At 41.8% G+C, this 22,379-nt stretch overlaps 1 protein-coding gene across 1 annotated transcript in view; it reads left to right on the forward strand.

Moving 5' to 3' along the window:
• The window catches only part of TDRD9 (tudor domain containing 9), a 395,653-nt gene that overhangs the window by 19,131 nt on the left and 354,143 nt on the right, over positions 1-22,379 (forward strand). Inside the window, exon 2 of the mRNA XM_089657266.1 lies at positions 19,059-19,150. Coding sequence (XP_089513392.1) covers positions 19,059-19,150 — 92 coding nt within the window. The remainder of the gene's footprint in view (positions 1-19,058; positions 19,151-22,379) is intronic.

Raw genomic sequence — 22,379 nt, forward strand, 5'->3', positions numbered from 1 at the left:
GAATATAATTATTAATTATTTATGCATTTCAGTGACAATACACTGTCTTGGGGTGACCCTGAATTTGACCAGTTCCACAAAATTCGGCCCCTCGTAAACGCACCTTAATCACAAATTTGCAGATGTGTGTACTCCCCAGCAAAACATCTGTGTCCCTCATTAGTTTTTCTGGCTGCCTTGCATTCAAACAATTTCTCCCCAGCAAGCGTGCCAGATATGGGGTCAAAATGTATAAGACCTGTGAGTGGGCAACAGGCTAACCATGTAATTTGCAGATTTACGAGGTCAAAGATAGTCACTAAAGGACGACTTCTGTCACTACCATACACTAGTATATTAGTATAGAATACTGCATGGCACAGTCTAGGGCACATATATACAAAGGGTCTCGAAAGGTGTTAGGTAGTCTGGAAACTGTCTACCGCATTTTGAGAGACCCTACCATCTGGATGTTAATTTAAAAATAAAATAATCGCAATAAAATATATATTACAAAATCAAAACAAAATTGTAGTTTTATTGTTACTTTTTTATTAATGCTTTTTTCAGTTACTGTTTTTATTGTTAACCATTGCTTTTTACTTTACAGGAATGCCATTCAGCTGCAGCACCTATCTGTTTATTCTGACAGCAACAGGGTTTTGCTCTCAGAATATACGCAAGAGTGCGCCGCTGTTGGATGAGATTTTTCATCCGCAGTTAAAAAAAAGAGCATATATGCCCAACAAGGACCAGCGGCGTAGTTGTACATCACTGGGTTTTGAATGGTTATACCAGGATGTTAGTTTTTTCAGGTGGCGATCAGCTTTCAGGGAAAAGCAATCCTAATGGCTTCTATAAGCAGTGGGAGGCGATGCGCCCCCCGCATTCCACAGCTTTCTCAGGCAATCCCATACCATCAGGGGAACCTGAGAATGCAGCCAGTGTTTTTGCTTGCTGTTCATAGAGCGGATTGTAGACTGTAATGGTGCCAATCATCTCTATAGTGTAAGAAACATTTCATCACTTCTGTTTCGCCGGATATAAACAGCGGTATTTTTAATCTGAGATAACATCTGATCACACCGATCTTGGTGTGATCAGATGATTTAAGGGCAGAGGAGATATCTAGAGTCGAATAGACCCAAGATTTCCCTGAAAAGAATACCTGTCAATGCCTACTATCACAGGGTATATAAACATTCCATATGATAACAATAAAAGTGATAAAAAGCAATTAAAACCGACAGTGGAAAACGAATAAAAAAAAAAATGGATAAGAAAAATAATAAAAGTACCCTTAGCCCCCCCCCCCACCATGCGTTTGCTGGCCCCCAAGTATGTAAACAGCAGTTGCACCATGCATGTCAGGTATTGCCACGAACGTCAGATCGAGGGCAGTAATTCTAGCACTAGTCCTCTTGTGTAAATCTAAAATGGTACCCTGTAAAGGCTTTTTAAAGAGTCGCCTGTGGATATTAAAAATGTATGCAGTTTTTTGTTGCACACGCGCAGTTTTAAAGCATGTCATGTTTGGTATCGATTTACTCGACATACCATAATCTTTGATATTTTACCAAACAATTGGCCCAATTTTTGTGCATTAAAAGTAAACAAAAGTGTGTGTGTTTCCCCCCCCCCCCAAAAAACATTTGTGACATAAAAATTGCAACACCCTTCATTTTTATTTGCTAGGGTGTCTGCTTTAAAAATCATATATAATGTTTGAAGGTACAAAGTAATTTCCTAGCAAATAGTGATTTTTTTTTTTTTTGTGAACAGTGTCAGAAAGGCTTGGTCTTCAAGTGGCTAGAGTGAGGCATAAAATCCCCTCCCCCAGAATGACCCCCATTTGGAAAGTAGACACCCCAAGTTATTTGCTGAGGCATGTTGAGTCAACAGAAGAATACATTTTTTTTTATCATAAGCTTTTGGAAAATGACAAAGAAAAAAATATTTTTTGCACAGTTAATTGATGTTACTCACACATGCCATGGAAATATGTGAAATTACTCCCCAAAATACATTATTCTACTTCTCCAGAGTATGGGGATACCGCATGTGAGAGACTTTTTGGCAGTCTAGCCGTGTACAGGACCCCAAAATCCAATAAGCACCTTCAAGCTTTTAAAGGGCTTTATTTCCTCACTACACTTTCTGACTACCTATCACAGTTTTGGAGGCCCTGTAATGCCACAATAGTACACCCCCCTCCCCCCCAAATGACCCCTTTTTGGAAAGTAGAATTTGATAAGCATAGTGAGCATTTTGCAGAGCTCATTTTGTTGCCACAAGTTTTTGGAAAATGAAAAAAAAAAGAAAACAAAACTTTTTTTCCCCCAAAAACCTTGTGAGGAAAAAATTAGATCTGCAAAAAACTCACTATGCCTTTTAAATTTCTTTGGCGATCTACTTTCCAAAAAGGGGACATTGGGGAGGTTGGTGCTGTTCTGGCATTTCAGGGCCTCCGAAACTGTGATGGGTAGTGAGGCTGTGAAATGAGAAAGTTGTACACCTTCAGGCTTTCAAAGTGGTTATTGGATTTCGGGCTGCTGTATGTGGTTAAACTTCCAAAAAGTCTCACATAAGGTATCCCATATAGAAGTAGCAGAATGTATTTTGGGGTGTAATTCCACCCATGGCACGTGTGAGTAATATATCATTTAAGCAACAACTTTGAGTAAAACAACAAAGTTTTTTTTGTTTTTTTTTTGTCATTTTCCAAAAACTTGTGGGAAAATAAAGTATTCCACTGACTCAGCATGCCTCTCAGGAAATAGTCTGGGGTGTTTACTTTCCAAAAATGGGTAATTTCTGGGGGGATTGTGTTATCCTTGAATTTCAGAGCCTCTGAAACTGTGATGGGTAGTAGGGAAGTTACACACCATCAGGCTTTCAAAGGGTTCTTTGAATTTTGGGCTCCAGTATGTGGCTATATGGAATAGAATATGTAATAGCATAATATGTTTTGGGGTGTAATTCTAAATATACCTATGGCATGTGTGAGCAATATACCTTTTAAATGACAACTTTGTGTGTTCATTTTTTTTTTTCTTTTGTCATTTTCTAAAAACTTGTGGAAAAGACTTCTATGGTCTCAAAATTCCTCTCAGCAGATACCTTAGAGTGTCTACTTTCTGCAAAGGGGTCATTTAGGGGTGTTTGTACTGCCTGGTATTTTAGCTCCTCAAGAAATGTGATAGGCAGTCAGAAAGTAAAAGCTGTGTATATTCCATTTTATATACACCATAGTTTTGTAAACGTTATAACTGTCACAAACTAATTAATATACTCTTATTGGATTTTTTTTTTTTTTTTTTTACCAAAGACGTAGCAAAATACATTTTACCCAAAATTTATGACAAAATGTGAGTTTTTGGATTTTTTTTTTTTTATAACAGAAGTGAGAAAATATATATATATATATATATATATATATATATATATATATATATATATATAATTTTTTTTTTCTGGTGTATAGTGCAAAAAACCCCCAAAGGTGATCAAATACCACCAAAGGAAAACTCTCTAATTGTGGGGGGAAAAAAAGGACATACATTTAATTTATGTACAGCATTGCATGGTTGCGCAATTGCCAGTTGAAATAGTGCAACGCTGAGAATAGCAAAAAATGGCCTGGTCAGGAGGGGGGGGGGGGGGGTTGTGTGTAAATCCTCTGGAGGACAAGTGGTTAATTGGTGTTTTCAGATTGTGCTGCTCAGATGTAGTTCACTTCCGCTTTAACTCCATAAGATGAAGTGTTTATCGGGTTAACCAGCAAATGCGCAGCTCTACCTGACTGGTTATAAAGTTAATAGTTTAAATGGGCCCTCACCCCATATAGTTGTTTGTAAAGGGAGATTGCACTTGAGTAGATAACTTGGAGTCCAGCTTTATAAAAAAGTTATAACATCACTTTTTTTTTTTTTGGCATTTGTGTGTGTGTGTGTGTGTGTGTGTGTGTGTGTGTGTGTGTGTGTGTATCATACAATTGCTACACAAGCCATATTGGAATTGAATAAAAAATTACATTTTCCTTTTCGATCTGCAGAGCTGTAATTTCCTCTAAAATATAATGAAATATGGCACCCTGGAGGCATTCCATACACATTGTATAGAACTCCCCCAAAAATGTCATTTCCGGCTTATATAGTTAGCTAACTGATTTTGCCAGAAGTCTGCACAAAGGTAAAAGTAACATTTTAGGCATCCTCTGCAATAGGAAATATATTTTTGTCAAGACACTTCGTAAGGGTTAAAGTGATTCTAAAGGTAAAAAAAAAACAAAAAAAAAACCCTGCTCTGTGAAGTGGTTTTGTATGGGGTAACCCTGATCCTCTTTTGGCTCCCCCACTGGCGGTCCTGGCTCCTCTCTTCTGCTGATTGCCCCCAATAGGAATCCTATGGACAATGTCCATTCACACGCAGTGTGTGGCTCACCCTTGCCCCCCACTCTGTCCTTATTGGCTCACTGGCTGTGATTGACAGCAGCAGGTGCCAATGGCTCCCACTGCCGTGAGAGCCATTGAAGTAAGAGAGAGACCGAGTAGAGCCGCGTCTCTCCTGCACATTGCTGAATCGGGAATGGGCTTAGATAAGTATAAGTGGGGGGGCTGCACCCAGTAGGTTTAATCCATAGAATGGGGCTCTGAGTTGTGATTGGACACAGCCAATGACTCATTAGCAAGGATTTGCGGAAAAAATCCCGCTTTGTCCAATTACAGTGGGAGTCGGCGGTGCGCCTGCCCGCCCTTAACTTGGAAGAAGAGAGCGACATACAGGTAATGTCCCTGTATGAGCTGCCTGCAGTACAACGCATGTGTGCGGTCTCTAAGTGGTTGAACTATTACATACTACACCCATATTTGCAATATAATATGTAACAAGGTGCCACGTTGATTTCAGAGATTTGTGAATAAATGAACTACAAGGTCCCATCTGCCACCGCAGCAGACGAATGTGTAGTTAACAGTGGAACATAAGTGTGGTAATCCCCACACCTGTAGTTCATTGATACTTCAGCTTTGCAACTGAAACCTTGATACAGACAGAGCTGGAGGAAGGGTGCGCAGGTGTAAAAACTACTTATGTTGCATAAGGGGTGTATAGGTGTGAGAGGTGAAAGGGTAAGATGAATTACGACTTAAGTGCTTGAACTTCAGCAACTGCCTAATAACTCTCTTGCTTAGATATATACAAAATCTTCCTGCGCTTAAGGAAGTGGCCTAACAGATAGCAGACAACACTTAAAACGGATACCTCAACAGTGTAAATAATTTCTTAAAAGTAGTGCAGCGCTTAACCTAAATAAACATCAAAATCATAAAAATGACCAACATACTGAATAAACATAACTATATATATATATAAGTGCTTCCCTTCCTCAAGCCCCATTAACAGTGAAATATAACAATAGAATATATGTGAAAATATATTAACGAAATATGTGAAATTACTCATGAGTAACCTAAAATATATCCAATGACCCCTATATACAGAGGATATGCTGAATGTTCCAAGTGATAGATGTGACCACACAGCAAATCACTTAAATACAAAACCAATATAATTGTCCATAAATAAGTGCTTCAAACAACACAAAAAAAATGCAACATGAAGATAATGATGATATCTGTGAAAGTGTCCGCACACTTTTATCCTCAGTGGCTAGATTGCCTCCTCACCTCCCTTAGGCGACCCAATGGGCCATTTCACTTTCAGGATCACACACAGATCCTACTCCAATCCTGGCAGGTAATTATTTGACCTGTAGTTCCTCTTCCCAAATATTCAATCAAATATTCCAGGCCCCTCAGGAAGGATGCGTCTGTCAAATACGTTTCTCACCAATATTCATGGTGAGAAAAGAGAGATCCTCCATAGTGTAGTATTAAATATAATTTGCTTGATTTTATATCACAAAAAATGCCCACTCACTTTTCAGCCAGAAAGAAAAAGCCAAATACTCATGCTTGGGTGTACTGCATGGGTAGGGGATTATCAAGGTGTACCAAAATGGCGTCCAACGCCGGAAGTGCATCACCGTGCATCGGAAGCTGCGTCACGGCGTACCTACGCATTACGTCACCAAAGTGGGCATCGCCTCTCTCTATACATTCTCAGAGCCTCTCCAGACTTCATCGAAGAATGAAGGCGGATGTCCCATACTTGAACGATATCTTGTTTGCTGGTGGCAAATTTGTAGAAGACAGAAGAGCATCTGTTTGGGCTGGCTTCTTAACCCGGAAAAATGTAATCTGGTTCCTGCCTAGGTGGTGAGGTTCTTAAATTACACCATTCAGTTCAACAAAAAAAATTCTCCCAAAAGAGAATATAGAGAGGTTTCAGCTTGCGGTGTGGCAGATTCAGACTAATCTGTCAGTTTCAGTTCATTTAAGCCATGTTGACTTTAGGCCTTCTCATTGTGGTGCAGTGGGCCCATCTCCATTCTTGAGCACAATTACAGGGCATTCTACAAAATTGGAGTCACCTAGAGTCTTTGGAAAAGCCCATCTGTCAGATGTGGTAAAACTGCATCAATCTGTCAGGGGGTTTGATGTAGGCTTTCCAGCCAGACAAGAGGCTGAGGACCGATGCAAGTGCCTGGTGATGGGGAGCCCATCTCAAGGGTCAGATAGCTAACAGGAAGCCAAGAAATTATCAAATTGTAGAGAGGAGAGCTAAATGCAGTCCAGTTCTATCTTTCCAGGGTTCCATCAAGGGTCATCATGTTCAGATTATCTTGTGATTATCTTGACAGTGTGACTGCAGTAGCCTAAGTTTCAAAATGAGGAAGCATGGTCCTCTTGGCCCTGGCGTTAAAGAATCTGCACTGGGCAGAGCAGACTTAAGGTTTTCTAGTGGCAATTCATCTGAAAAGGAGTCAAAATCAAATAACAGATGACTTTAAATAGAAGGGTTCTGGAGTCAGGATGGAGCCTGAACCAGGACGTTTTTTGGATGATTATGCACAGTTCTGCAGATCAACCTTTTTGCAGATCAGATCAGTCGAATGCAAATGGTCCAATTTATTTTTCCCTTTGCAGAGAACATCAGGCAATAGGTCTGAATGTGCCAGCCCAGCGTTGGATTTTCTGATTGTGTCCGGCTTTTCCCTTATTTGTTGATTCCTTTTAGTCGTTTCATTTAGAATCCACAAACTGGTACCCCATTTTGGCCCAAGAGTCCATGGATCTTGACTCTTCTGAATCTATCTTCAGAATCTTAGATGTTACCTTTTGAGGGAGGATATTCTGGTTCAGGGGCCACAACTTCATCCAAGAGTGAGCCACCTCAAGCCTTAGTTATGGAGGATGGGATTCTGAGGAAGAAGGGATTGTCTAGTAAACTGGTTCCAATCTTACAGACTAGCACGTGGTTACGAGAGCTATTTTTTTCAAGCCTTGGAAGTGCTACAGTTCTCAGTGTACATCCAAGGAATTTTTGCCCAAGAGTACTATTTCTGTTTTGCAGTTTCTTCATGACCAAATGCAGAAAGGTCTAGCAACCAGCACACTAAATGCTCAGGTGGATGCATTGTCTGTTTTTCGTGAAAGAACTCTATCATGGGACCAGTTGATCATGAGGTTCTTTATGGCCCTGTCCAGGTGCGGACCAGTGCCTTTTTTGAAGTGTTTTTATAAATCGGATTTATCTGCACTATCTTACTAAAACTTTTTGAACGTTTTGAAAGAAACTTTACTAAGGCCTAATTACTTTAAAGATAGTCCTATTGGTGGTGGTTACTTCAGCTCTTAGCATTAGCGAGTGGCCAGGCTTTGTCAGTTTGTGAACCTTCTATTCCCCCCGTGCTTATTTTTATTTTTTCAACTTTTTTTCCCTCTTCCTCTTGAACAAATGAGTTTTTTTTCATACCCTGCATGCAAAGATGTTTGATACTGTATCTTGAAATCTCTGATCTCTTAGAAAAGCCAATACCTTATTTGTTCAGGAGCTCATAAAGGGCTCAAGTAGTACTCTAGGAAGATGGCAAAGACTGACTTTGAGTCCTATACAGCCTTTATCAGGGATGATTTAGCTGGGATAGATCTGCTGATCAGCTAGTGGTCAAGTTGTTCTACTTTTATCTGATGTCACAGGATGGATTTGCTGTAGGCTGCAGAACAGTCGTTAGGCCGGAAGGTCCTGCAGGCTTTTGTACCACCCTAGAGTATGCACTTGCCTATCCTCTCCAGGTGCTGTCCTTGAAAAACAAGTGGGGAAAACCTTAGACTTGCCGCTAACTGTTTTTCTGGGAGTCTTTCAGGGTTGAAGGGTCCTGCTTTTTTTAAAGATTGGGATTGCAGTGTTTGAATAGAACTACACTCTCCTCAGGTGCTGTCCTGAAAGACTCCTAGAAATACTGTTACCCGTAAGTCTAATGCTGGCCATACACTAGTTGAAAAATCGTTCAAACGATATTGCCATCATATAATGGCGGAATTTTGAACGATATATCGGTCAATGGATACAAATCAGTTTTAATTTGTTTTGTCACATATATCCGCAGTATGAACAGTTTGATTTTTTTTTTTTTTTTTTTTAAAGGCCAAGAAACACATCAACCTTTCAATTGTCCGTTTTCCAAACCTTTCCTCTTGTTTTTTTTTTTTTTTTTTTTTTGGTCTCAAAAACATCAAAACTGATTTTTCTATTTGTGCCCACTGGACAAGAAAAAAAACAAACTGTCCACATGACAGATTTTTAAACTATTTTTCATCTAGTATATGGCCACCATAACGAAACTTTCTTCTTCCTTCATCTGTGCTATACAGCGTGGATGTACAAAGCTGCGGTGTGACAGTGAGCCAGTGGCTGTCAGATTACCGAACAGCTGTTGCATCTTCTGGATTCATTCGATGTTTGGCTTACTTTCTGCCTGGCTACTTAGATTTTACAGTCGAAAGATGTTTGGTGGGAAGGTGTTGACAGGGCTGTCCACAAAGCCAGATTTGTTCACTATGACCAGCTTTATAAGGTCTATAGTTGGCCCTATAACTACAAGCCGTTCCCTGGAATATTCGTTTACAATAATCAGACTGTTTCGGAACTCTGCGTGCTGGTGAGTGCTTCTAGTGTTGGTTTGGTTGGTAAATCTCCTGCTGAGTGAGTGGGCAAGATTTTTTTCTTTCTCTGAAGCTTTAGTGGAACCTGTTAAACAGGTAACTATCCTCTTGTTATGTTAATGTTAATTGATTTTATGCTTATCTCATTTAACCTTTTTAACTGTTTTTAGAGTGTAATTTATTTTATAAGACCAGAGTGGAATATTCATGTTGTCGCAGTTACTTTATATCAGTAACTGCAATTAAATAAAACGTTTCCAGACAGTTCCCTGACACTTTGACATGCTCCAAATAGATGGATTATCTCCATGGTAGGCTGTAATTAATCTAATGAAAAGGGAGTTAATTAGCTGAATTGGTTTGATTGTCCACTTACAATAATACATTAGTGGACTTTTTCATGAGTGTCTCAGTTCTTTGAGGCAGCACAGTGGCTAAATAGTTAGCACTTCCTGGCAGTACTAGGGTTGTTGGTTTGAATCCCAACCACGGCACCAACTGCCTGGAGTTTGCATATTTTCCCTGTGCCTGCGTGGGTTTCCTCCGGGTACTCTGGTTTTCTCCCACACTCCAAAGACATGCTGTTAGGTTATTTGGATCCTGACTAAATTGGCCCTAGTATGTGTATGTATGAACGTAGGTTAGGCAACTTAGATTGTACGCCCCTTGAGGGTTAGGGACTGTTGTGAATGTACAATATATACATGTAAAGCGCTGCGTAAATTCACGGCGCTATTTAATAAGTACCTGAAATAAATAAAATCATCTTTATACCTCTGCTTGGGACAAAAAATATTTTACTATTGCAGTGGGTACCACCCAGTGCCAGGGTCAGATGCTCAATTTTCCTTGAAGATGATTAAAGTGATATTAAAGGCTCAGTAAAAAAAAAAAAAAATACTTATTGACTCTATGCAATGGTTTTGCACAGATCCATTCTCTTCTGGGGTCGCCTGCCTGCACTCATGGCCCCTCCCCCCCGCTGAGTGCACTTACAGCAAGATGCTTTCTGTGGGAGCAGTTTTTCACCTCAGATTTATTTTTCATTATAAAAGTAGTTCTAAAGGATTTTTACCTTCATGTATTCTATGCATGAAGGTAAAAAAACCTGTGTGCATCGGCCCCCCCAGCCACCCCAAACCTTACCTGAGCCCCCTCCGATCCCGAGATGTTCTCGCAGCCTCTGCTGTTCGGGGACTCTTCCTCCTCATGTTCTGAGAGCACCAGCTGGAGCCCATGTGCTCCTGCAGTTGTCAATCACAACCAGTGAAGCGCGAGCATGGGGGGGCCGAGCCCCGGTTCTATGCGTCTTATGGATGCATAGAGCAGTGGCTCAGAGGGACACACACGCAGTGGTGCCCCCAGGGTGAGCGGCCCTCTCTGGGGCCACTGCTCGAATGGAAGGAGTGCCAACGGGAACCCGAAAAGTGGCTTGGGGCTGCTGTGTGCAAAACCATTGCACAGAGCAGGTACGTATGTCACTGTAATGGGACCGACCCAGACTGCAGGTGAGTACTTCCGTTAGAATACCGCTTCCCCATCCGAACACCAACAGCAGACTATACGACACCAGTCTTGACGTAAACCAGGAGGTAAACTAGTTTATTTTAACACCGGTACAGGATATATACACTCAGGGCAATCCCCCTTTCTGCATAATGACACAGGGCGGGGCAATCTACATTTAGTAACGAGACACACAGGTATTCAAACTTCACACCAGCAGACCGTCCCATCAGGAGGGATGGCTGCTGGAGATACCACCCCCCCCCCACTAAGCTAATACACATAAACACATACATCCCTTAATAGTTTGCTTCCAAGCCTGACAAACAACAGAACAATGGGATGCAGCCCCCCAACCCCCACCCCACCTATACATGTCTACACAATATTAGTACAGATCACCCTGTACCCCTAACAGGCACAGGGTGACTTACACATAATAGGGATATGGGGAGCTGAGACAGGGCCCTCTCCAAAGTAAGCTGGGTTGCATGGGCCCCCCACCCAAAGTGACTCCCGTCACATATCTCTCCTTTCGGCAGGAGACACCAAACGGGTTGACTCCGAAGTTAGTCTGTACTTCCAGTCCCCCAATGCCAGCACCCAAGCAGTTCCCCAAACAAATTGTCCCAAACATAGCATTACTCACACAGCCAACCTCTTCCTCTCTCATAGAACTACTTGCCGCTGGGGAGAAGTACGGACTTGTCTTTCTCCCTGAAGTCCTCTCAGCTGCTGGAGAGAAGACAGGGTGACTGGGCCAGCTCCATCATGCTGCTGAGGATCTGGGCCGACTGCCCAGCATCCCTGGGGTATCCAGGTGGTGACTGTAGTCTCATCCACTTTGGTTAGTTGAGGGCAGAGTGAAGTCACTTACAGTCGGGTCCATAAATATTTGGACATCGACACAATTCTAACATTTTTGGCTCTATACACCACCACAATGGATTTGAAATGAAACGAACAAGATGTGCTTTAACTGCAGACTGTCAGCTTTAATTTGAGGGTATTTACATCCAAATCAGGTGAATGGTGTAGGAATTACAACCGTTTGCATATGTGCCTCCCACTTGTTAAGGGACCAAAAGTAATGGGACAATTGGCTTCTCAGCTGTTCCATGGCCAGGTGTGTGTTATTCCCTCATTATCCCAATTACAATGAGCAGATAAAAGGTCCAGAGTTCATTTCAAGTGTGCTATTTGCATTTGGAATCTGTTGCTGTCAACTCTCAAGATGAGATCCAAAGAGCTGTCATTATCAGTGAAGCAAGCCATCATTAGGCTGAAAAAACAAAACAAGCCCATCAGAGAGATAGCAAAAACATTAGGCGTGGCCAAAACAACTGTTTGGAACACTCTTAAAAGAAGGAACGCATCGGTGAGCTCAGCAACACCAAAAGACCCGGAAGACCACGGAAAACAACTGTGGTGGATGACCGAAGAATTCTTTCCCTGGTGAAGAAAACACCCTTCACAACAGTTGGCCAAATCAAGAACACTCTCCAGGAGGTAGGTGTATGTGTGTCAAAGTCAACAATCAAGAGAAGACTTCACCAGAGTGAATACAGAGGGTTCACCACAAGATGTAAACCATTGGTGACCCTCAAAAACAGGAAGGCCACATTAGAGTTTGCCAAATGACATGTAAAAAAGCCTTCACAGTTCTGGAACAACATCCTATGGACAGATGAGACCAAGATCAACTTGTACCAGAGTGATGGGAAGAGACGAGTATGGAGAAGGAAAGGAACTGCTCATGATCCTAAGCATACCACCTCATCAGTGAAGCATGGTGGTGGTAATGTCATGGCGTGGGCATGTATGGCTGCCAATGGAACTAGTTCTCTTGTATTTATTGATGTGACTGCTGACAAAAGCAGCGGGATGAATTCTGAAGTGTTTCGGGCAATATTATCTGCTCATATTCAGCCAAATGCTTCACAACTCATTGGACGCCGCTTCACAGTGCAGATGGACAATGACCCAAAGCATACTGCAAAAGCAACCAAAGAGTTTAAGGGAAAGAAGTGGAATGTTATGCAACGGCCAAGTCAATCACCTGACCTGAATCCGATTGAGCATGCGTTTCACTTGCTGAAGACAAAACTGAAGGGAAAATGCCCCAAGAACAAGCAGGAACTGAAGACAGTTACAGTAGAGGCCTGGCAGAGCATCTCCAGGGATGAAACCCAGCGTCTGGTGATGTCTATGCGTTCCAGACTTCAGGTTGCAATTGACTGCAAAGGATTTGCAACCAAGTATTAAAAAGTGAAAGATTGATTTATGATTATTCTGTCCCATTACTTTTGGTCCCTTTAACAAGTGGGAGGCACATATGCAAACTGTTAAACTGTGACATAAAGCGTCCTACCTTTTTTTATGGAATTCCTTTCTAGAGTATTATCCCACCTACTCCTATGTTCATCTCTGCTTTTAAGCTATTCCATTATTTGGAATGTATTTAGGTTTTACCCTCTTCAAGCTTTTGTGACTTTTAATATCTGCAGGAACCATACACCACTGGTTACCTGTGATACCATTTTCTCTAATGTACTTTATCTGTAATTCCTGCCCCACCCATGGCACAGGATATTGTTTCCTCCCTTATACCTTCCCAAAGTTCTATCGGGAACTTTGCTCATCCATGTCTTTATGAACCTTGCTCTGTGCACTGGTGCACGGTCATGTTGGAACAGAAAGGGGCCATCTCCAAACTGTTCCCACGAAGTGGGGAGCATGAAATTTGTCCAAAATGTCTTGGTATGCTGATGCTTTAAGAGCTCTTTTCACTGGAACTAAGGGGCCAAGCGCAACCCCTGAAACACAGCCCCACACCATAATCCCCCTCCACCAAACTTTACACTTGGCACAATGCAATCAGGCAAGTACCGTTCTCCTGGCAACTGCAAAACCCAGACACGTCCATCGGATTGCCAGACAAAGAATCGTGATTAGTCACTCCAGAGAACACATCTCCACTGTTCTAGAGTCCAGTGGTGGCTTGTTACTGTTGTGGTAATTTGGAGGTCTTTAGCTACCGACTCTGCAGACAGCTGGTGACTTCTGTGCGCTTCAGCATGTGCTGACCCCGCTCTGTCATTTTATGTTGCCTACCACTTTGTGGCTGAATTGCTGTAGTTCCCAGTTGCTTCCACTTTGCTATAATACCACTTACAGTTGACCATGGAATATTTAGTAGCAAGGAAATTTCACGGATGGACTTACTGCACAGGTGGCAACCTATCACGGGACCACGCTTGAATTCACTGAGTTCCTGAGAGCGACCTATTCTTTCACAGGTGTTTGTAGAAGCAGTCTGCATGCCTAGGTGCTTGATTTTATAAACCTGTGGCCATGGAGGTGATTGGAACACCTGAATCCAATGATTTGGAGGGGTGTCCCAATATTTTTGGCAATATAGTGTATATCTCTTCTAAGTCTCTTATTTTTAGAGTGGATTAGATATTTTTTTCCCCAGCCACATAGCTGGTTATTTATATTCATCATTGCACATAAATATTCAAGAATAAATCAGCTTTTTTTTTTTTTTTTTTTAAACTTTTCATATTTACTAAGTAATACACCACACTTTTTTGAGGTGGATTTGATTTAAATCAAGTCGATTTAAATCACTAGTGAAAAGGCTCGATTTAAATCATAATTTTTAAAGAGCAACGGTTGACTCACCGACAGTCCTATTCACGTTAATGGGATTGCTGGTGATGTGGCAGTGACACAAGGTGAGGGACGTGGTGGCAGCAGGTGAGTGGATACAAACCAAATGAAGGTTTCCTCTTTAGAATAATAAGCTGTCAGGTTAGTAAAACAGCGATATTTGAACCGATTTTAGGTTAATAGGTTAATCACACATAGCTGGAGAACAACTCAAATTCTTTTATTTAATTAAAACAATAACCTTCTATTACATATTCTTGTATTTGCTTAACCACTTCCTGACTGCCCTATAGCAGAAATACTGCTACAGTAAGTTATATACTCCACCCATCAAGAATTAGGTTAACATTTTTACCTTCTAGACTTTTTGCACATTGCATAATTTCTTCATCGTATACTTTATCCAAGTTTCCCTGCAATATCTAATCTACTGGGTGGACTGTTTTTTGATCTCAGTGGCTGAATCATATTAACAAAGTATGGGTTTTCAAGCAGACATAAGAGTTTGTTGCATAAACAAACCAAGCAATTTTTTTCTTAGCCATAAACAAATCAAGCAATTTTTCTTATCCATAGTGGTTGCAGATGGTTTCTTTCTTTTAGGTGATATATTGTGGATATGTGTAAATGATGTGACTGATGCACTATCTTGGAGAAAACTCTGAATCTGTAGAACAAGAGGTTGGCGATTTTAGAAAGTGGATAGTCTCCAGAATCGTTTATGTTGGTGGTTTCACCTAAACAAAAAAGTCAGTGCTGTTATTTTATGATTTTAAACCATGTATGCTTATTGTGGATTTCTCATTGTATTCACACACAGTACAGCCTAAAAGAATATTTACAAATGTCATCTCCTTATTTCTGTTTTTGGCAACTGTATAAAAATGCAGTGCCATGCAGTAACAATAGCAGATATATATTATTGCTTTAGAATAACAATACCTTATGGAAATCAAGAAAAATATGGGAACATAAAAACGGTTTACCAACTTGAAGGTCCTGCCTCTTAAAACATAGTCCTTTCATTACAGCACTTTTCATGATGTTTCATTCGGGCCACCAGGCATTGCATCTTTGTTGCATTTTGCATGCACACCTACTTTACCCATAGGTAGAGGAACTTCATTAATATTCCCAAATTGGGTCTCTCTTATGGCCTGCTGCTGCTGCCATTTTGCTCCTCAAGGGAGGAATAAAGCACTTCAAGCTATTTGCAGAAAGATCACAAGGTTTATAAGCTGCTTAGAAGGTTTCACTTTCATTTTTACTGCTTGCCTTTCCTCCTCACACGTAGAGCCTGGTACAGATGGATTTCTCTTCAAACAATCATGCAGTTTGAAGTGTACATAGATTTGCAAAACAACGGGATAGAGGAATATTCCTGAACTTTGTTTTACGTCATGGTTACTGTGAAATTGTGTGAATGCATCAATGCAGTGCATGTTATCTCAGCTTGTAGAGCTTGGATTCATTGAATGAGTTTATCAAAAAATGTAAATATTGCAGAATATACAACCTAATGCTACATAACTAAGCTCCATTTCATGCTGAATGAAATTATTAATGTACCCTAAATAGAAAAACTATCTTTAGATAGATTTTTACTCCAAAAGCATTTTATTAAAATTGATTAAAAATAAACAAAATCCGATTTTTAGATTTTTTTTTTTATTTTTTTTTTTTTGTTTAAATCAGTTACTTTTATCCACCCAAAACAATTTCAAAATAAACGCCCAACGAATCTATTACGTATTTCCCCACAAAAATAATCGTTAGTTGCAGCCCTACAGCGGAGCCTGATTTGGGGGGGCAGAATAATTGAGCGCATTGTTATTATTACAGGATTATTATAATACAGGATTTATATAGTGCCCACAGTTAGCGCAGCGCTTTACAAAATGAAGGCAGACATTACAGTTACAATACAATTTGGTACAAAAGGAATCAGAAGGCCCTGCTTATCAGAGCTTACCAGCTAGGGTTGAGCATTGATGTATGATGGAAAACATGAACTGATAAACATATTTGAATGATGGACGTTCAAATAACTTTGTTCTGAGGATTTACCTAATATTACACGGTTATGTTATATATCACTTAACGGCACTGGGCTTGTGGTATCAGTTTGGGTTACAATGAGGAATTTTGTGTATACAATATCACACATTTATTTTTGGGAGCATGTGCCACACTATAACATATACTATATGAGAGATTTAGGCTTTACCTTAGCCATTTCCTTTTGCTGACCTTTTGTAATTTTTTTTTTTTTTTTTTTTTTTTTTTTGATTTTGGGTATTTATCCCCCAACTTTTTGTTTGTTTTTATATGCCCGTTTGTCTAAAACTTACTATAATCTTCTGTCCCTCAGTGGACAATAAGAAAATTAAAATGTTAAAATTTACTGTAAAATCTGATTCTGGAAGTTATTTGAGGGACACAGATTCTGCCCCTCTGTTATTGGTTTTGTAAGGCTTACTCAAAACATTCTGCTGCGCGTCGTCCCAAAAACTTTACGGAATGCGATTTTTAGATTGTGCGATTGTCGTGACAATCATGGCAGAATCACCCTGTGTTTTAGGTGCCATTGAAATTATTTGCACCTCAACAAACTTATGCTCGATTTTGACATTTTAAAAGTGCCACGATTCTGTCTGTCTGATTTAGAACATCTGTATGTGAACGGAGCCAGAGGCATGACGGTTGGAGGCAGTGGGCTTAACTGTTCTTGTTTTGCTAATGTCCAATCCTCCTGTAGGCAGCAGTGAAGTCCACATGTCCAAGACGTAATACAATACTGTATGCTTTTAACCATTTGACGCCTGGCCAATAGCCGTATGGCGTCCGGAAAAATGCACTAGCTTTCTGGGAGGCCGCCATATGGCATACTCCTGCACATGCGCAGTTCGCGCGCTTGCAGAGCCGCTGGCTGTGTACCTCAGACACGGCCGATGACAGATCTGAGTATCTGCCCCGTTGCTGGTACCATGTGACCTGCTGTGACCAATCACAGCAGGTCACATGACCCTTGTATACAATGAATGGCTTCATTCATGCCATCCATTGTATACTAGTGTCTAGCTGTGAATAGTCACAGCTAATCACATGCACATTTCATGTGATTAGCTGTGGCCAAATCACAGCTAAGCACAAAAAAAAAAAAATCTTGAATGAATCGATGTCATTCAGGTAAATGCTTGCTTATAGCAAAGTAATTCTTTGCTATAAGCAAATTGTGTAAAAAAAAAAAAAAAAAAAAAAAAATACTGATCACTTCCCCAAAGTAGTACAATGTTACTAAGGTAACATTGTACTACTTTGGACATAGTGAAATATGAAAAAAAAAAATTTAAAATAAAAAAATAATAAAAAAAAAATATTTTTTTTTTTTCACACTGTGACCAGTCAGTGTCCCTGATCACCACTATGCCATTTATATGATGATGCTGTACTGCACTGGTGACAGTATGTAAAAAAAAAAAAATAGTGAAAATAATTTTTTTTATTTTTTCATTTTCCGAAAAATTATGACAAAAATAATACAACTTTAAAAAACTTGCCAATACGTCGGACTGTCTACTTTGCAAAAAGAGGTCATTTGGGGGATATCTGTACTATTCTAACATTCTTGAACCTCAAGAAATTAGTTTGGCTGTCAGTACTTCAGGATTGATCAATATTCTGATCTATACCATAGTTTGTGAACTCTATAACTTTCCTACAAACTAAAAAATACATCCTAATTTGGGTTATTTTCACCAAAGACATGTAGTAGAACACATCTTGGCCTAAATTTATGAAGAACAATTACTTATTTGCAAACTTTTATAACAGAAACAAAGAAAAACGTTTTTTTTTTGTCTTTTGTCTTCAAAAGTTTCGGTCTGTTTTTGTTAATTTAGCAAAAAATAAAAACCCCCGCGGTGATTAAATACCACCAAAAGAAAGCTCTAGTTGTGTGAAGAAAATGATAAAATTTTAGTTTGGGTGCAATGTTGTATGACCGCGCAATTGTTATTCAAAGTGTGAGAGCGCTGAAACCTGCAAAATGGCCTGGGCAGGACGGGGGTAAAATGCCCGGTATTGAATTGGTTAATGAACTTCAAGAAAAAGATTTTACAGTGAGTACAGGAATCTTTATCATTTAATAAACAGAACAAGCTGTTGATCGTTGCAGTGGTAAGAGGAACTTGATGCAAGGGTAAATGTATATTGTCCCTAGAGGTATTAAACCCAAAAACAGTCATTAAAATGCTCATTACCAATTCTTAGATGAGTCTTCGTTAGTTTTCTGTTTTTAGGCTTCCCTTTTCACCTGGTGATCCTTTCAATAAGTCTGTTATTTTTCAGCTTCCTTTAACAGACCAAGCTGTAAAGACAAGGTAGCAAAAGGTTGAGACAAATCATGTACTATTAAAAGGGGTGCCTACAATGGTCGGCGTTTATTCATTTGTTAAACCTTTTATCCAAAAAGATAAAAAAAAAAATGCAGTAACTGCTCATAAAGTGTTGGCTGCAGTTCATCAATTTGTCAGTCAAGTCCATCTGCTAATCTCAACACTACCCTCACCTCAGTCTGAGTGCGCTGCTGTTCAAAGGTGTCTGCTTTATTACTTCATCCAGAATAGATACCCTAAGATAGAAATTGTCACTGCCTGGATCACCAGGTGAAATAAAGGGAATACCCTGGAAAAAAAAACAAAAACTAATGCAGCCACCACATTTGATTGGTATGCTGCAGTATATTACTTTTTTGTTTTGGGTTGAATACTGTTATAAGCTTTTATGTGCATAGTTTAAAAATTACAACTTGATGTTTTTCTCTTCTAGGCCACAGTATGAAAATGCATATGTTGAGGAGTTCAGACATCGAGACGTTCAAGAACTGCAAGCTTACAGCAGGACTGGTAATAACAAAGCTAGTTTTTCTTCTTTTGTTGTTGCTTTGTTAGCCTTCATTTCAGTTGACGTAGTTAGCCACTTACCCTTCAGAGGATTTACTCCCCCTTCCTGACCATGCCATTTTTTGCGATACTGCACTGCATTACTTTAGTTGATTTGTGCACTCATGCAACTTTGTATGTATGTATATGTATGTGTGTGTGTATGTATGTGTATGTGTATGTGTATATATATATATGTGTGTGTATATATGTATATATATATATATATATATATAGTATTCAGACCCCCTTCCCTTTTTTCAATTTTGATATGTCGTCACCTGATACTACAGTTTGAATTCATTTTTCCCGAGTCATCTTCTAGGACAGCTTCACTTGAGAGATAGGGCTCCTCCTAGGAAACACCCGCTCCACCTTTTCCCCTTTATAAGTGTCCTCTCTCCCAGTGGGCCCTCAGTATTAGTGTTTCCTCCGGCAAGGATGGAGCTACGCCCGCTTTATTTTTTTCCCGGCCGTCTGGCGAGGTACAGAGGGCCCCTGGCTGAGGCCCCCCCTTCCTCCTTTCTCTAAGCAAGGCAGCGGCCTTGTGGTGGGGTTTTCAGCCAGACTCATCCTACGGACAGACCCTTCGGGGTGGGGGTGACAGACCCCGGATGGTCCCAGCGGGGCTTTCCAGGGGGGTAGAGCACGCTCCGCCGACCTGGGCAGTGGTGCCTTTCTCTGAGTGGGCTGAGGTAAGTCCTACCTGCTCCAGGATCCCGGCAGCATGGCCAGGGGGTGAGGCTGTTGGGGTCAGGACGCCGCAAACGCGTCACTTCCGGCGCAGGAAGGAGGGGCTGCGGCCGCCATGTTGGAAATGGGCGGCGGAACGAGCCCACACCAAGGCCGCTTCTCCACCTACGGCCGTGAGAGGGAGGTCGGCGCGCAGGGACCCCAGGGAGGGGGCGGAGCCCGCCAAACCCTGAAAAACCGCCGCACTGAGGAGGAGTTCGCGGCAGGATGGAAGCAGATCTGTCTGGGCCAGGGGAGGCCTGCGGCAAGGTAAGGGCCTCCTTTGGCCGCCTCTCCCCCCTTGGGCACCCCCACACTCATCCCTGGGGGGGGGGGACCTTCTGCGGTTGATGAATACCTATGTCTCCTTGTCCCCAGATGGGCCCACAGGAGGAGGATAGAGGGGGAAGAGAAGCTCCTTGCGAGCTGAAAAAGAAATGCGCCACTTGCAGAAAGAAGCTGGCGATTTCCTGGCGGAAGCAACTCTGCCAAGGCTGCATAGATAAGCTTATCAAAAAGGAGTCTGGGTACCTCTTTAAGGATTTCTTACAGAACATGACGCAAGAGATGTCCAAGACTTTTCAGAGCTTTAGGGAGCAGAAGCAGGGACCGGCCCAGGACGAGCCCCAATCGGGCAATTCCCAGGGGGGGAAAAAGAGGAAGCAGGACCAGGTAACTATCACTAGGGAAGCCGAACCGTCGAGTACTTCAGACTCGAAGGAAGGCGAGGTCGAGGATCGTGACCCAAAAGCACAGAGATTCCTTTTTCAGGCAGAAGACACGGAGGGCCTTATGAAAGTGATCTGTGAGACTCTGGATCTGGAGGAGGAACAGCAGGACCTCTCTCTCCACGACCAGCTGTACGCGGGGCTACAAACAAAGAGCAGCCGCACATTCCCAGTGCACTCTGCCCTATGGTCCACTATTAGGAGGGAATGGGAAGAGCCGGAGAAAAAGGCCTTCTTTCCCAAGAACCTTAAGAGGCGATTCCCGTTTCAGGAAGAAGACTCTTCCGTGTGGGAAATCTGCCCGAAGCTGGATGCCCCCCTTCCTAGAATCTCGAAAGCGACGGACCTGTCCTTCGAGGACGGCGGGTCCCTGAAAGACCCAATGGACCGGAAAGCGGATACATTCCTGAGGAGAGCATGGGAGGCGTCCGCGGTGAATTTCAAGCCGGCAGTGGCGACGACGTGTGTCTCCAGAACTTTGGATGTATGGTTGGGGCAGCTCCGCTCGCACCTGGAACAAAGCACCCCGGCGGAGGAAATCCTGAAGTCGCTGCCGGTACTGGAAAAAGCGGTGGCTTTTATTGCAGACACATCAGCAGAAACTATCAGATTCTCACCTAGATCAACGGCGCTCATAAATTCCGCGAGAAGAGCTATCTGGCTAAAGTCTTGGCAGGGGGACCTTGCCTCTAAGTCCAAACTCTGCGGTCTGCCCTTCGAGGGAAAACTCCTCTTTGGGCCGGAACTAACTTTGGTCCTGGAAAGGTCGGCCGATAAAAAGAAGAGCTTTCCAGTCCCCAGCAGGCAAGTAGAACTAAAAGGGTTTCGCCTCAACAGGCAGTACACTACAAGGGAGACTAGATTTCAAAGCCAGCGCACAGGCTGTGGCGCAAGGAGGGGCAGGAACGAGTCAAGGGGCAGGGGAGGTTTCCTCTTCAACCCCAACCAGAATAGACCCAGCCCAAGTGACTGGAGAAGCCAGGTGGGAGGAAGGCTGGGGCACTTCCACACACAATGGCTGAAGATCACCCAGAGCACTTACATTCTAGAGGCCATTCGCAGAGGTTACAAAATAGTTTTTGAGCCTTCCCCCTCAAAGATTCTTCACAACACCCTTGTCAAGGGACAGGGAGAAGGCAGATGCATTGGTGGACCTCCTGGAAGGAATGCTCAGGCAGAACGTGATTTGCCAGCTGGAGGAGGAAGAGCAGGGAAGTGGGTTCTACTCCCATTTCTTCCTAAGGAAGAAGTCGTCCAGTACCTACAGGATGATACTAAATCTGAAGAAGGTAAAAAAGTTCGTGAGACCCAAGAAGTTCCGCATGGAGACCATATACACGGTAAAAGAACTCTTGTCGCCAGGAGCATTCATGGCCTCAATAGATTTGAAAGATGCATATCTGCACGTCCCGATAAGAGAGGGATCGAGGAAGTTCCTGAGGTTTGCACTGAAAGGCGCAAAAAGAAGGATTCTGTTTCAGTTCAATGCACTCCCCTTTGGCCTCTCATTCGCTCCAAGGATATTTACCAAGATCCTAGCGGAACCCCTAAGAGTCTTGAGGCTGGAAGGGATAAATATCATCCCCTACTTGGACGACCTGCTTCTATTTTCAGATACAGAGAGAGGCCTGAGGTCCCACGTCGAACGCACAATATCTTTTCTAGAGAGCTTGGGGTGGTTGATAAACGAAGAAAAATCACAGCTAGTACCTAAATATATACAAAAAATAGTGAAGCGCTTGATAAAT

The sequence above is a fragment of the Staurois parvus genome, unplaced genomic scaffold, assembly GCF_062004578.1.
Source record: "Staurois parvus isolate SC_StPar_1 unplaced genomic scaffold, SC_StPar_1.0 ptg000978l, whole genome shotgun sequence".
NCBI classification, from domain to species: domain Eukaryota; kingdom Metazoa; phylum Chordata; class Amphibia; order Anura; family Ranidae; genus Staurois; species Staurois parvus.